Source organism: Castor canadensis, chromosome 5 (assembly GCF_047511655.1).
Source record: "Castor canadensis chromosome 5, mCasCan1.hap1v2, whole genome shotgun sequence".
In the NCBI taxonomy this organism is placed as follows: Eukaryota; Metazoa; Chordata; class Mammalia; order Rodentia; family Castoridae; genus Castor; species Castor canadensis.
In genome coordinates, this window is record NC_133390.1 from 74,183,206 (window position 1) to 74,195,408 (window position 12,203).

The window sequence follows — 12,203 nt, forward strand, 5'->3', positions numbered from 1 at the left end:
GTTTTAAACAAAAAAATTTAGCGATGGTCCAGTAACTCCTTGCTCATGGTCCCAAAGCCTTCTTTCCAAAATAAAAACCAATTATCTCCTAGCATCATGGGAATAAGGCCCAAAAAACTGAGAACTCTATGTGCACTTTAGGACTATGTGCCAGAAACACTGCACTAGGAGCGTTGTCTCTGTCCATCATCATCTTGAATTTACTAACAAATTCAAACTTCGCATCACATTTAGAGCCTGTCCCGCATTAAGAATGCAAGTCTCAGCAAGACCACCACTTTGGGAGTAGAGTACACAAACATCCCAGGAAATCTCTAAATACTGTTAGGAACTGCTTGAGAAAGCATTTTTTAAAGCAACTCTCCCAAGTTGACTTCACTCAAGTCCCCAACCCACCCTCATCCCTATCCCTAAAGAAATTTCATTCCTTGATTTACCTCTCTGAATAAGATGGGAAGTAAGGATTGGAAAATGGCATGAAAAGTGTTTAAAAGCACAATTAGTAAAGACATGCCAAACTTGGACTCCCTAATGATTCTAAACACATTTTTCAAAGTGAATTAATACAAAGCATGTAGAGTCCACAAATGCTCCTAAAAATTTTCCAAGAAACAATCAATACTTACTAGAAAGAAGACTTTCTTAAAGGTTAAGGAGAAAAAAGAAAAATAAGACAAAAGATGGTCAGAATTTGGTAACAACTAAAAGAAAAACCATCCTAGAAGAAAAGATTCTCAGAGGAATGAAAAACTTGTGTCAAACACACTCATGTCAAAGCTTGGAAGGAAGAGCCCAAAGTCTACATGTCACATTAACATCAGCTGGTACTCATTTCTGTACATTTGAGGCTAGAGGATTTCCTCACAGCTTTACTAGTTCCCAGCAGGTGTTTTAAATAATTTTCTAAACCAGAGGGACAAACTTAGGAAAGTAACAAAGGTAATATAAATAGCCCTATGAAAGCTTGCTACTCATTAACTGAAAAGTGGAGGTCACATACTACTTTCACTCTAATTAGCAGGTAAAAAGGGATTTTCTGTGGCAGTGGCCACTCTATATACCTTACAGGACAATAATTTACCAAAGTGTTTTTAAAAGAACATGATTAGGGCTAGGGTGTATGTAGCTCAATTGGTAGAGAGCCTGCCTAGCATGTGCAAGGCCCTGAGTTCAGACCTCAGTACTGCCAAAAAAAAACCCAAAAATCAAATACCTATGATTAGTATCATAAATCTATATTTTGAATTAAATCAGTTTATTGATAGCTTTCATTATTAAGAACACAGCAGCTTCGAGAGAAGCTACTATAAAGTCATTTTGTTGAAAACAACAAGGTATCATCCAACTGCACATCAACACTCCAATGTCATTAACTTGAAATGGATCTGGTGACATGCACTGTAAAGTCAGCTAGTCTGATAAGAGGAAAATAAAGGACAGCAAATGGCTCCAGATCAAGAACCTGTCCCTTCTAAGATTCCCATATGAGTCTATGGGAAAAAAGCAAGTAAAGAGGGAGAATTCCAGTTCAGAATTTCTCTAATGATTTGAAGTGTTTCCCATCTTCTAATAAATGAATGCCTCTTGGTGGTACAGTTAGATTAACAACTTCTTTTTTTTTTAATGTTCAGTCCAACTTAGTCTGACTATTCTTCCCATTTGAAAACCTAAGTGACTGTATAAGGCATATAAACTTTTAGGGTATTTTAAAATATCTACAGAGGAAACACCATTAAGCAAGTAACAAACTTGCTGTTGCCACAGAATTAATTACAGCAATGTAACATTGCATATTTATATTTAATATGTGGTTGTACTTAGGCAAAACACTAACATTGGTATTTGCATCCCTAATCCCACAAATCAGTCTGGTTATGTCTTGAAACTACCTCATTACAGAAATGCTAAATTATGTTGTAAAAGTAGCTCATATAGGATTAACTCTACTTTACTTTGGGATCATGTGGCCAAAATTAATGATTATGAGAATGGCTGAAATCCTAAGCAATATAACAACAAAAGTCCCTCCCCTGGGGGGGGATAAAAAGGGGGAGGAAGTCAGAAAGCCAGCCATTCTCTTTTTGGAGGGGATTCTCCTTAAGAAGGAACTATAAAAAGGATATTTGGGCAGGGCACTGGTGTTTCACGCCTATAATCCTAGCCATTTAGAAGGCTGAGATTAGGAAGATCAAGGTTTAAAGGCCACCCTGGGAAATATTTCATGAGACCCCCATCTCTAAAATAACCAGAGCAACAAGGACTGGCTAAAGCAGTAGAAGTGGTACAGTGCCTGCTTTACAAGTGCAAGCCCTGAGTTCAAACCCTAGTCCCACCCCCCCCCAAAAAAAAGGATATTTGCCTCAAATTCTTCCCTTGTATATTAATTTATAAAGAAGGAAAAGTATTAAGTCAGTAATGGTGGCACACACCTGTAGTACCAGCACTCAAGAGGCTGAGGCAGGAAGATTATGAGTTTGAGGTCAGCCTGGGCTACATAGTGAGTCCCTGTCTCTCTCTCTCTCTCTCTCTCTCTCTCTCTCTCTCTCACACACACACACACACACACACACACACACACACAAACAAACATACATATATACACATACATATATATGTGTGTGTACATATATATATATGGAGAGAGAAAAATACTACATACTAAGAAATGAAAGTTCTTAAGCACAGTCAATTATATTAAAAATCATGATATCAAAAACCAGGACTAGAGAATGGAAAAGAAAAAGAGAAGGTAAGATTGAAAAAGACTGAAAGATTTTAAGTCAGGCGCCAGTGACTCACGCCTGTAATCCCAGCTACTCAGGAGACAGAGATCAGGAGGAACGCGCTTTGAAACAAGCCTGGGCAAATAGTTTGCAAGACCTTATCTCAAAAAACCCTTCACAAAAATAGGGCTGGTGGCATGGCTCAAGGTGAAGGTCCATGAGTTCAAGCCCCAGTACCTCAAAAACAAAAGACTGATTTTTCTACGACTGAGGGGGTGGCTCAAGTGGTAGAGGGCTTGCCTAGCAAGCACGAGGTCCTGAGTTTAATACTCAGTACTACAAAAACAAAGTAAAGATTTTCCTAATTAAGTGTCTTATCACATCTAAAACTCTAACCACACAGTTGTTTCATGGGAAAACAAACCAAGGCCATCTATTATAATCTCTATTTAAAGAATAGTCTCGGGTCTAAGCTGTTTCTCTAACAGAATGCAGGTGAGTAAAAAACCCAAGTAAACACTGAAATATCAAATCTCTATGTGAGAAATCAATACATTAGGTTATTCTCTATTGGTTATCTTCAGTTCTAAAGAACATTCTTGCCGTTATTCCAAAATGTGTACTATGCAAACTAATTTCATGGCAAGACAATTGAAATACTAATAAGCAAGGCAAACCAATGAAGTTAAATATTCATAGTCTGCAGCTGTCTGGCAGTAACCTATTCATCAAGGCTTGCATTACTGGAAAATTGCCATATTTATCAGAAGAGTTGGTTCCTCCTTCCCTCATTACTTTTAAGTTTTAGTTTTACACAAGACCTGCACTCCAAAATTTACTACTGAGTAGTTAAGTGGAAGATGCCAAAAGCAGGGGTGGAATGGGGGAATGACACAATGAAGATATACTCTATACAAACTATTTTTAAAAGTCACCTTAATGGAACTTTGAAAAAGTTGCTTTTGCTGTAATCGAGAGTGAATTCTACAATCTATACAAATCAATTTTCCAACAATTGCTAAGTCAATATTTTGTTTAAAGCACACAAAATAAAACTTAACTCCAGTGTCAGTGACATACTTGGTTCTCATTAACTATACTTTAGTCATACTCTACACTGATTAGGCACACAGCATTAGGTTTTAAAAATTAATGAATTGCTTAAAAGGTTATTACTAGAGCTATAACTACTATACTTTCCCTTTGGGGATTTCGGTCATCACAGTGAGGTTAGATCATGTTATTGTGCAAATGGTATGTGGACAGAGAAAGAAAAGCAAAGGAACTGATTAACAAGTACACTTTTAATTAGCCTGAGGATAACATGTGATAAAGGGGAGAAACTAGACACAAAGCTTTTGAGTAGAAAAGGACTTTAGTGGTCTATAGAGTCTCTACAATGACTTGTGATTCCAGGTGCACACTCATGTTTTCTCTATGAGACTAATTATATCAGTAGTTAGCCCCACAATTCTCCATGCATGCCACAACTTACAACTACACATTTAATTTGTACCTGGGAGAAAAATTAACTCTCTTCTTCAATTTTCAGTTACTAGTGATGTCCTCTGGTATATTTCTTAAGTATTCGAGCGAGATCCCTGCTGGTTAAGAGCTTTTAGTCCTGGGGAACAACTTGAGTACTCGCTATGCCTTATTGAAAAACTTCATGCCCTAAAATCTGTATAAAAGGTGGTGTTAAAGAACATAGGTGGTGAGTTGAAAAATACTTGCACTACAGTGGTTGCCACCTTTGTCTTTCTTCTCTGTGAAGACTTTGAAGACTTTCCCAACTACCACCTGCACTAATTCTTTCCTTTTCTAAACTTCTATTGTAATTATAGTTCAGCCACAGAAAGGTAAACATTTCATGTTCTAGAATTACCTCATGTGTAGTGCCTCCATGGATGAAATAGTGAAAAATCAGATTCTTAGATTACAAACTATTTCCAACTTTGATTAAGGACTCAATAGATAACTGCTGCTTTACAGAGTCAAGAAAGTAAAATTTTATAAATTTAAAAACATACAGAGAGGGTTGGGTTCAATACTCTAGTATGGATGTGACATAGAAAAGGTAACTGTATCTTTCTTGGAAATTTTTTTTTTTCCTTTTCATTTATTCTTGACAAGTAATGCCCCATAGTTATTTTTCCTTTCACATTTTTGTCAGTGCATTCTTTTAAAAAAGCAACTGCCTCTCAAAATAATGGCCTAAGAATTTATAGGGATAGTGCAAATTCTACAAGTTTTGCCTCATTACTCCCCCGAGCTTCAAGGAAAGAAAACCAAATAATAACATAGAGCCAAATAATGAGGAAGATAACTTTGTGGGCAAGTTGATTCCCCTGATGAAGCAGCACACAGTTAGGAAGTGAAAAGATGACGGCCTCTGGATTCCAATTTTGACTTGCCCCTTACTAGCAATGATATCCTGATCAAACTGAATGAACAAAATGATTTTCATTTTCTTCCTTATTTATCAAATGGGGAGAATACACATTTTCTAGGATTTATAGGAAGACTTAAGTAGAAAATGTACATGAAGTATATAGTACATACCAGTTACCCAAAATTACTTCCCTGTTGTTCTTCATTCATTTGGCACTGTTCTTTCTCTTCTCTGGTTCCTTCCTAAATCAAATTCGAAACGTATTTCTCTTTTTTCTCAGTAGTTCTCATTTCATCTCCCTATATTTCTGTCACACTCAAAGTTCTTTTCTTTCCTGTTTCTTAAACTCTCATTCAAGCTGTTTTTGATACCTAAAGGGAGTAACATTTTTTAACTATCCTTACCATTTAACCTATTCTATGAAACCTCTCCCTCAAAGAGCAAAGTAACCCTGCTGAGGAAATAAGGCAAACTGGAGAAGCAGATTAAGATCATGAGCAAGGCAATATTCTTGTTTACTCTTTCTGTGTACAATCCGTAACTTTACCCATGGGCCTATAATCCCAAGTTAATTACATCCTGTTTCAAAATCCTGCACATCTGTATTCTAAATGTCCAGATCATATCTAAGTTGGATGAATGTTTTGTGCCAAATATCTTACTTAAATCACATATATACTTGTTCATCCTATAGGAACACAAGTTTAAGTTACTTTGGTTGTTCCTAAATGGATATGCTAATGCCGAGCATGACAAAAGAACTACATCCTCTCATTTATGAACAAGCTGCCTCAGGTTCAAGCTAGGAGGTAAGAGGATGAAACAGAGTCCTATAGGAAAAGTTCTTGATTCGCATTTTTGACAGATTTGGGCTTTGGCGGTGACTGTGCTGGGAGTGGAAAAGGTGCCACCACAGCACAAAGCTCAGCACGCCCTCACTTTTTACCCCGTGCTTCCCTAAAATTTCAGATTTCTGACCTTGACTGCTACCAGCAAATTTACCTTCCATTGTACCTTTGATAGTACATAGCTCTGCTCCTCAGATACCAAGTAAGTTATCCAAGTTCAGAAATGCAACTGAGGAATTAACATAGAAACTATGTTTCCTCAATAAATCAGAAGCTGCTAATTAAGCCTCAAGAGTCTATGAAAAAACACCAGCGTGGTATTACTCAGTCACAATCTAAAGAGAGAACTTTGACTCAAGGTATACATGAAATTGTAATTATATAAATATATTTATAAATATTTATACAATTATATACTTATACATAAGCACTTACACAGACTTAGAAAAAAATGTAAGAACATTAATTCAAAAGGACTCACTGAAGAATAACAGAATTTTCCATGATTTCCTTGAGGAGATATACAACCCATTTTTTAGGGAGGGGTCCTCATAAATCCAACCATTAAAAACCATATTCTGTAATTATGTACTAGCAATACACAGCATCTTTTTTTCAATCCCCTCGTTGACAAGAGAGCAATATTAAAGTAGATGGGAATCTAAACGTCTCTGAGCAATAGCCATTTATGTTCCTTAAGTAGAAGAATCAATCTAAATCCCCAACTGCCTAAATAGGTTAATCTATATTAACAGTTTTATAACAAGTTAAAAGCTCAGATTTTGCCACCAGATCACTACTATCTTATCAAAGGACTCTATTTGAAGCTCAAAGTAAGAACTGAGCATATAGTGAAGCTGATAAGTAAACAGTAGTATATAGATTCAAGATGGCCTCCTCTAATTAATACTGAAAAGAGCTTTTACCATATATTTGAATGTGGCTTTTGTTGGCAGAAAACCCCCACATCATCTGAAGATTACTGCTAATCTCCATATTCCCCTTACTAACTGCTATCTTATGAACTGGGTTTAAAGATCTTCCCCTCAGAGACTTTCAGTTTTGATTCCTTCTGAAAGAAAACAGCATGAGGAATTAAGGTCAATCAGTCACCAGAGCCTTTTAGGTATTATTCCAACCAGGGGTATAAAAAAAATTAATCATTATTTCTAACCAAAGGTACATGGTTAGCAACTCTCAGCTGCATGTCTTTTTTTTTTCTCCCCTGGGACATACATAAGTATGCCTTAAGCACATAGGACAATCAATCAACAGCCACAGTGGTTACAATTACAAGCCATTGTACTGCATGATTATTGAACAGCTGCCTTCCTACGTATCACTATGGACCCACACAATGGAGAAGCCAAAGGAATTAATATGTTGCACTGGCAAAGACAGCAGGCACCTTCCTATACCAGTCACTACAATATAAATGTCCATTCTAGGACTAGCAGGATCAATATACTTAATAGAGTAATAATGAAGAAAGCTGTCTCAGGCTAGGACACTGAAAGCTGCCCATGCTCCATACCCTACACTGAGCACTCACTCTGTCAGTAACACATACGATAGAAATAACTTCTATAACTGAAAGATGGGAATCCTTTGAGAAAAAAAATCTTAAATATGATGAGCAATAATTAGAAGGGATGCTTTTTCCACGTAAACAAAAGCCCAGATTTTTTTTTTGTATTTTCCTACATGAAGAACAAAATGTGTTGAATTTCTTCTCCCTACTAAAAATGGGGTTTACAGGAAAAGAGGTTTGTTCTTATTTTGAATCCAGACTTTTTTTTGTCAAAGGAGTCTGAGGAGTGACATTATCATTTGATCCCAAAAGTGCCGTGCAAGAAACCACTTACTGCAATACACATTTCCTGCTGCTAGTACTAGGAGAGATCTCATCCTTACACTTCCATTTGGTCACCAGATTAGGTAAGAAAGAAAGTGGGAAAAGGAAGAAAACAGGAGAGGAAAGAGAGAGAGAAAAATAAAAAGGGGGAGAAAGGGACTATTATAGATGAGAACAAGAAGTAACACAGAAGGCAGGTGACTTGCTTGCCCACCTTTGGCTCTATGGTCCTATGAGCCAAAATGCATACTTAGTAACATGGTTATCTTACAGGAAAAGGGAAAAAAGGGGTAAGCTGAGAGAGGTCAGGCCATGATGCTAATTTCTTTCTTGTACAAAGACAGTCTCTTGAGGACAAAGGCCTGCCTCTTGTAAAGTAATATCATAGTCCAGATGAGACAGTTTCCTTCGAGGGAAGTTGGTGAGAAGTTCAAAGCGTTCATTTGGATATCCTTTAGATTGGACATGTTTAACCAAAGCCTATAAAAACCAAGAGAAAGACAAAGTTGTTAGATGGAAATAAAAAAGAAACAGCTCATTAATAAATTAAATATATAACAGTCATGTTTATCGTATTAGATGAAATAAATAGTACTACTTTCTTTTTTTCCAGTACTGGAGTTTGAACTCAAGGCCTACACCTTGAGCCACTCTACCAGTCCTATTTTTGTGATGGGTTTTTTTCAAGATAGGGTCTCACAAACTATCTGCTGGAGCTGGCTTTGAACCAACACCCTCCTGATCTCAACCTCCTGGATAGCTAGGATTTACTGACATAAGCTACTGGTGCCCAGCTTTCTTTTGGTGGCACTGAAGTTTGAACTTGGGGCCTTGAGCTTGCTAAGCAGGTATTCTATCACTTGAGCCACTCCTCCAGCACCAAAGGGTTATTGTTTCAAATAATAGAAACTTATCCTTGAGGAAGAGCTAATATAATCCTTCAGATGAAAGATAATAAAACAACTTAGGGCTACTATGTGATACTGAAAGAGTTATTACTATCTCTCCAATAAAGTCAATCAAATTTATAAAATATTGTCCCATTTTTAACATTTTATTGCTTTTCCTTCTTAACTTTATCCGGGAAAGATACAGCCTTCATTCTTTCTAACTATGGCCAATCTTGCCACCAGTGCACTGACTTCCTTCTAGTCTTCTCAGAAACCACAGTTCTAGAGAATGGCCTCCAATTTCTTAAACTCTCTCTTTTTTTTTTTTTCCTGTGTGGTACCTGGGTTTGAACTCAGAGTCTCACCCTTGGAGGCAGGTTCTCTACCACTTGAGCCACTCCACCAGCTCTCTTTCTCTAAAGATGCTTCTCATCAGACTTACATGCTCAGTCTCTCCAATCACCCTTTCCCCTCTACCTACTGCTCCCTCTTCCATCTAGCTTTGCAACCAAACTTCTCAAAAGAGTAATCTATAGAGTAGTACCCCTTGTCACTGGGAGATATGTTCCAAGATCCCCAGTGGATACCAGAGAGAGTACAATACACACATACACACATATAGTTTTTTCCTGCACATACATATTTATGATAAAATTCAATTTATAAAGGAGACACAGAAAAAGATTATTAATAATTAATAATAAAATATGTAGCAATATACTGTAATAAAATTGCCAGCATCATTACTACTAAGCTTTGGGACCATTAAGTAAAATAACTTAACTGAAAAATGTATCTACTGACATTTTAAGTGTAAGTGTCTTTATAAACCTTTTTTTAAAATGAATTTTAAAGGGTTACTTGAACACAGACACTATGATAATTCAACAGTTGATCTGATAATTGAAATACCTATAACCCAGGTGGGCAGTATACACAAGCTGGCTATAATGGACAAAGAGGTGATAGAATGGGATGGCGCAAAGTTTCATCATGCTACTCAAATAGTATGCAATATAAAACCTATGAATTATTTATTTCTGGAATTTTCCTTTCCTTTTTTTTTTTTTCCCCAACAGTACTGGGGGGGGGGGGGTCTTGACCTCAGGGCCACTCCACCAGCCCTTTTTTGTGATTTTTTTATCCAGATAGGGTCTCTCAAATTATTTGCCCAGGCTGGTTTCAAACTGCGATCCTCCCGATCTCTGCCTCCTGGATAGCTAAGATTATAGGCATAAGCTACCAGTACCCAGCCCATTTAATATTTTTAGATCATAGTTGACTATAGGTAACTAGAATGGTGAATAAGGAAAGACCTAGAGTATCTGCTCTTTCCTTTGTCTCCTCTCTGTTCCCTTCTGAACACTAGCCCAGAGAGACTGCAGTATTATACCAACAGTGGCTAGGCCCTACGTGCATTCAACCCTTCAAGAATCAGCAAATAGCAAGGTATGGATACCTGAACCAAGGAAGGGTTCATTCATAGGCTAAACTAAGCTAGTCAGACCCATTCTCTTTTCCAGCAGAGAAAAACACAGAGGGAAGGCCCACCAGCTATGGATTTTAGATGAAAAGAATCTTAGTATCACCATGATGGACCATGTCATGTGCAAGCTGAGGAGTAAACAAAATCTACTGATATAGAGAGAGGAGAATGGTATGAAGTAGAGAATCACGAGGAGAAAACCTAACCCAAAAAGAAATACAGAAAAACAGTCTTGGTTCTTAACCAAGCAATAACAGCTACTAGGAAAACCAAACTCCCCCTGATAGTCTTCAAATAACCCCACTCCAGAAATAATAATTTCAGAAGTATTCATTTCACTTGGATTTGTATTCCACAGTCACAGAGCAGAAAAGCCTTGACTGGCCTATGACTTGCCTAAGACAATGCAGGAAGGAAATAAACTTCCAGTATGAGATCATTCTCACTAACTAACACCTGTAACTAAGAATCAGGCAATGTTCACTGGACTTACTCCAACAAATTAATTTGTTTGGATGAGTGGTAGAGCATTTGCCTAGCATGCATGAGGCCCTGGGTTCCATCCCAGCACTGAAGACAGTTCAAAACTGAGTTTTTCTACTTTCATCAAATGCTTCTAGTTAGATATGCTTACTAGCAGTTTAGCTTGCTCGGGAAGAGTGATCTGTTCCCTTTTTCCATCTGGATACCGCAACATCAGCTGTGCTTTTGGTCCTAAGGGAAGGGTTTAAAAAAATATATTATGGATAAAGATGGAAGATTACTATAAATAAATAAACAAGTCATTCAGTAATAAACAAGTTCTAAAGTAAAGTAAATCCATCCTGCAACCCACCATTTACATCAACCCCCTCCACTATTCCATCTGATTTTTCAGGTGACATCTCCAAAATCTCTGGATCCACAGCTGGCAATCCTTGGTGGTTTGTGGCTGTTCCAGGCTCAGTTCTGGCTGGGGGCTCAGTCAGTGACCTTCTGTTCTCATCTTTTCTATGCCCCAAATCTTTGTGGGGAGACTTTCTGGATTTCGCAAGATTCTCTACCTCCTCTTCTTCATCAGAACCACAAACGGATATGAACTCCTCACTGCCAGAAAAAAGTTCAGATTCAGATTCTTCATCTGAACGGCTATCCTGTTTTGTTTGTGTTGAATCAAAATGTGTCTCTTGCAAGGAGGCTCTGATGGCAGCTTCTAGCTGGCTGTCTTCACTTGCATCTATAAGGCTCTCCTGTGAGATGCAGTCATAAAACACAGGTGGAAAGAAAAACAGTTAAGTCAAAAAATGATCAAGTCAAATAGGGAATAAGAAATGTAATAGTAAATTTTCATTATTTTCTGCTGAATGAACCTTCTGCAGTTATTTTAAGCACCTTGACAGCAAGGTAAAGTTTCTAATGTCACAGATTTTACTGAACAAAGTGAGTCAGAAAATATAAGTTGCCTGAGTGGTACCTTCAGATCCTGACTCAAACATGCTAAAGAGAAAAAAATTTGTACAATAACCAAAAGTTGAACAATGGCTATATCTCATGCTATTAAAAAATTACTGATTAGCAAGACCGTATCTCAAAGAACAAGATGAGTATGGTGGTATACACCTGTACTCCCAGCTATGCAGGAGATGTAGGCAGGTGGACTGTGGTCCAAGGCCAGCCTGAAAAAGAGATCCTATATGAAAATAACTAAAGCAAAAAAGACTGGAGGAATGGCTCAAGTGGTTGAACATAAGGGCCTGAGTTCAAAGCCCAGTCTCACCAAAATAAAAAGAAAGAAATTACTGTTAATTTTAAAGGGTATGCTAAACAGGGTTAGGATTGTGTTTTTAAAAAAATAAAAAAAAGACCTTTATCAAGATACACCAAAGTATTAATGAAACAATAACTTCTGAGGTCTACTTCAAAATAATGCAGATATGGTGAAATGTAAGTAAAAGAAGATAAGCCATATGTTATACACAGTCTCATAAATTCTTTTGGCTTTTGAGTATGCTTAAAATTTCCCATATATG

General features: G+C 37.3%; 1 protein-coding gene across 1 annotated transcript in view; it reads right to left on the reverse strand.

Annotated features, from left to right (window-relative positions):
* Window positions 1–1,819: 1,819 nt before the first annotated feature.
* Window positions 1,820–12,203, reverse strand: part of Ubxn7 (UBX domain protein 7) — a 65,504-nt gene continuing 55,120 nt past the window's right edge. Inside the window, exons 9-11 of the mRNA XM_020176470.2 lie at window positions 11,030–11,423; window positions 10,829–10,908; window positions 1,820–8,298 (exon numbers count right to left, since the gene is read on the reverse strand). Coding sequence (XP_020032059.1) covers window positions 8,137–8,298; window positions 10,829–10,908; window positions 11,030–11,423 — 636 coding nt within the window. The 3' untranslated portion in view covers window positions 1,820–8,136. The remainder of the gene's footprint in view (window positions 8,299–10,828; window positions 10,909–11,029; window positions 11,424–12,203) is intronic.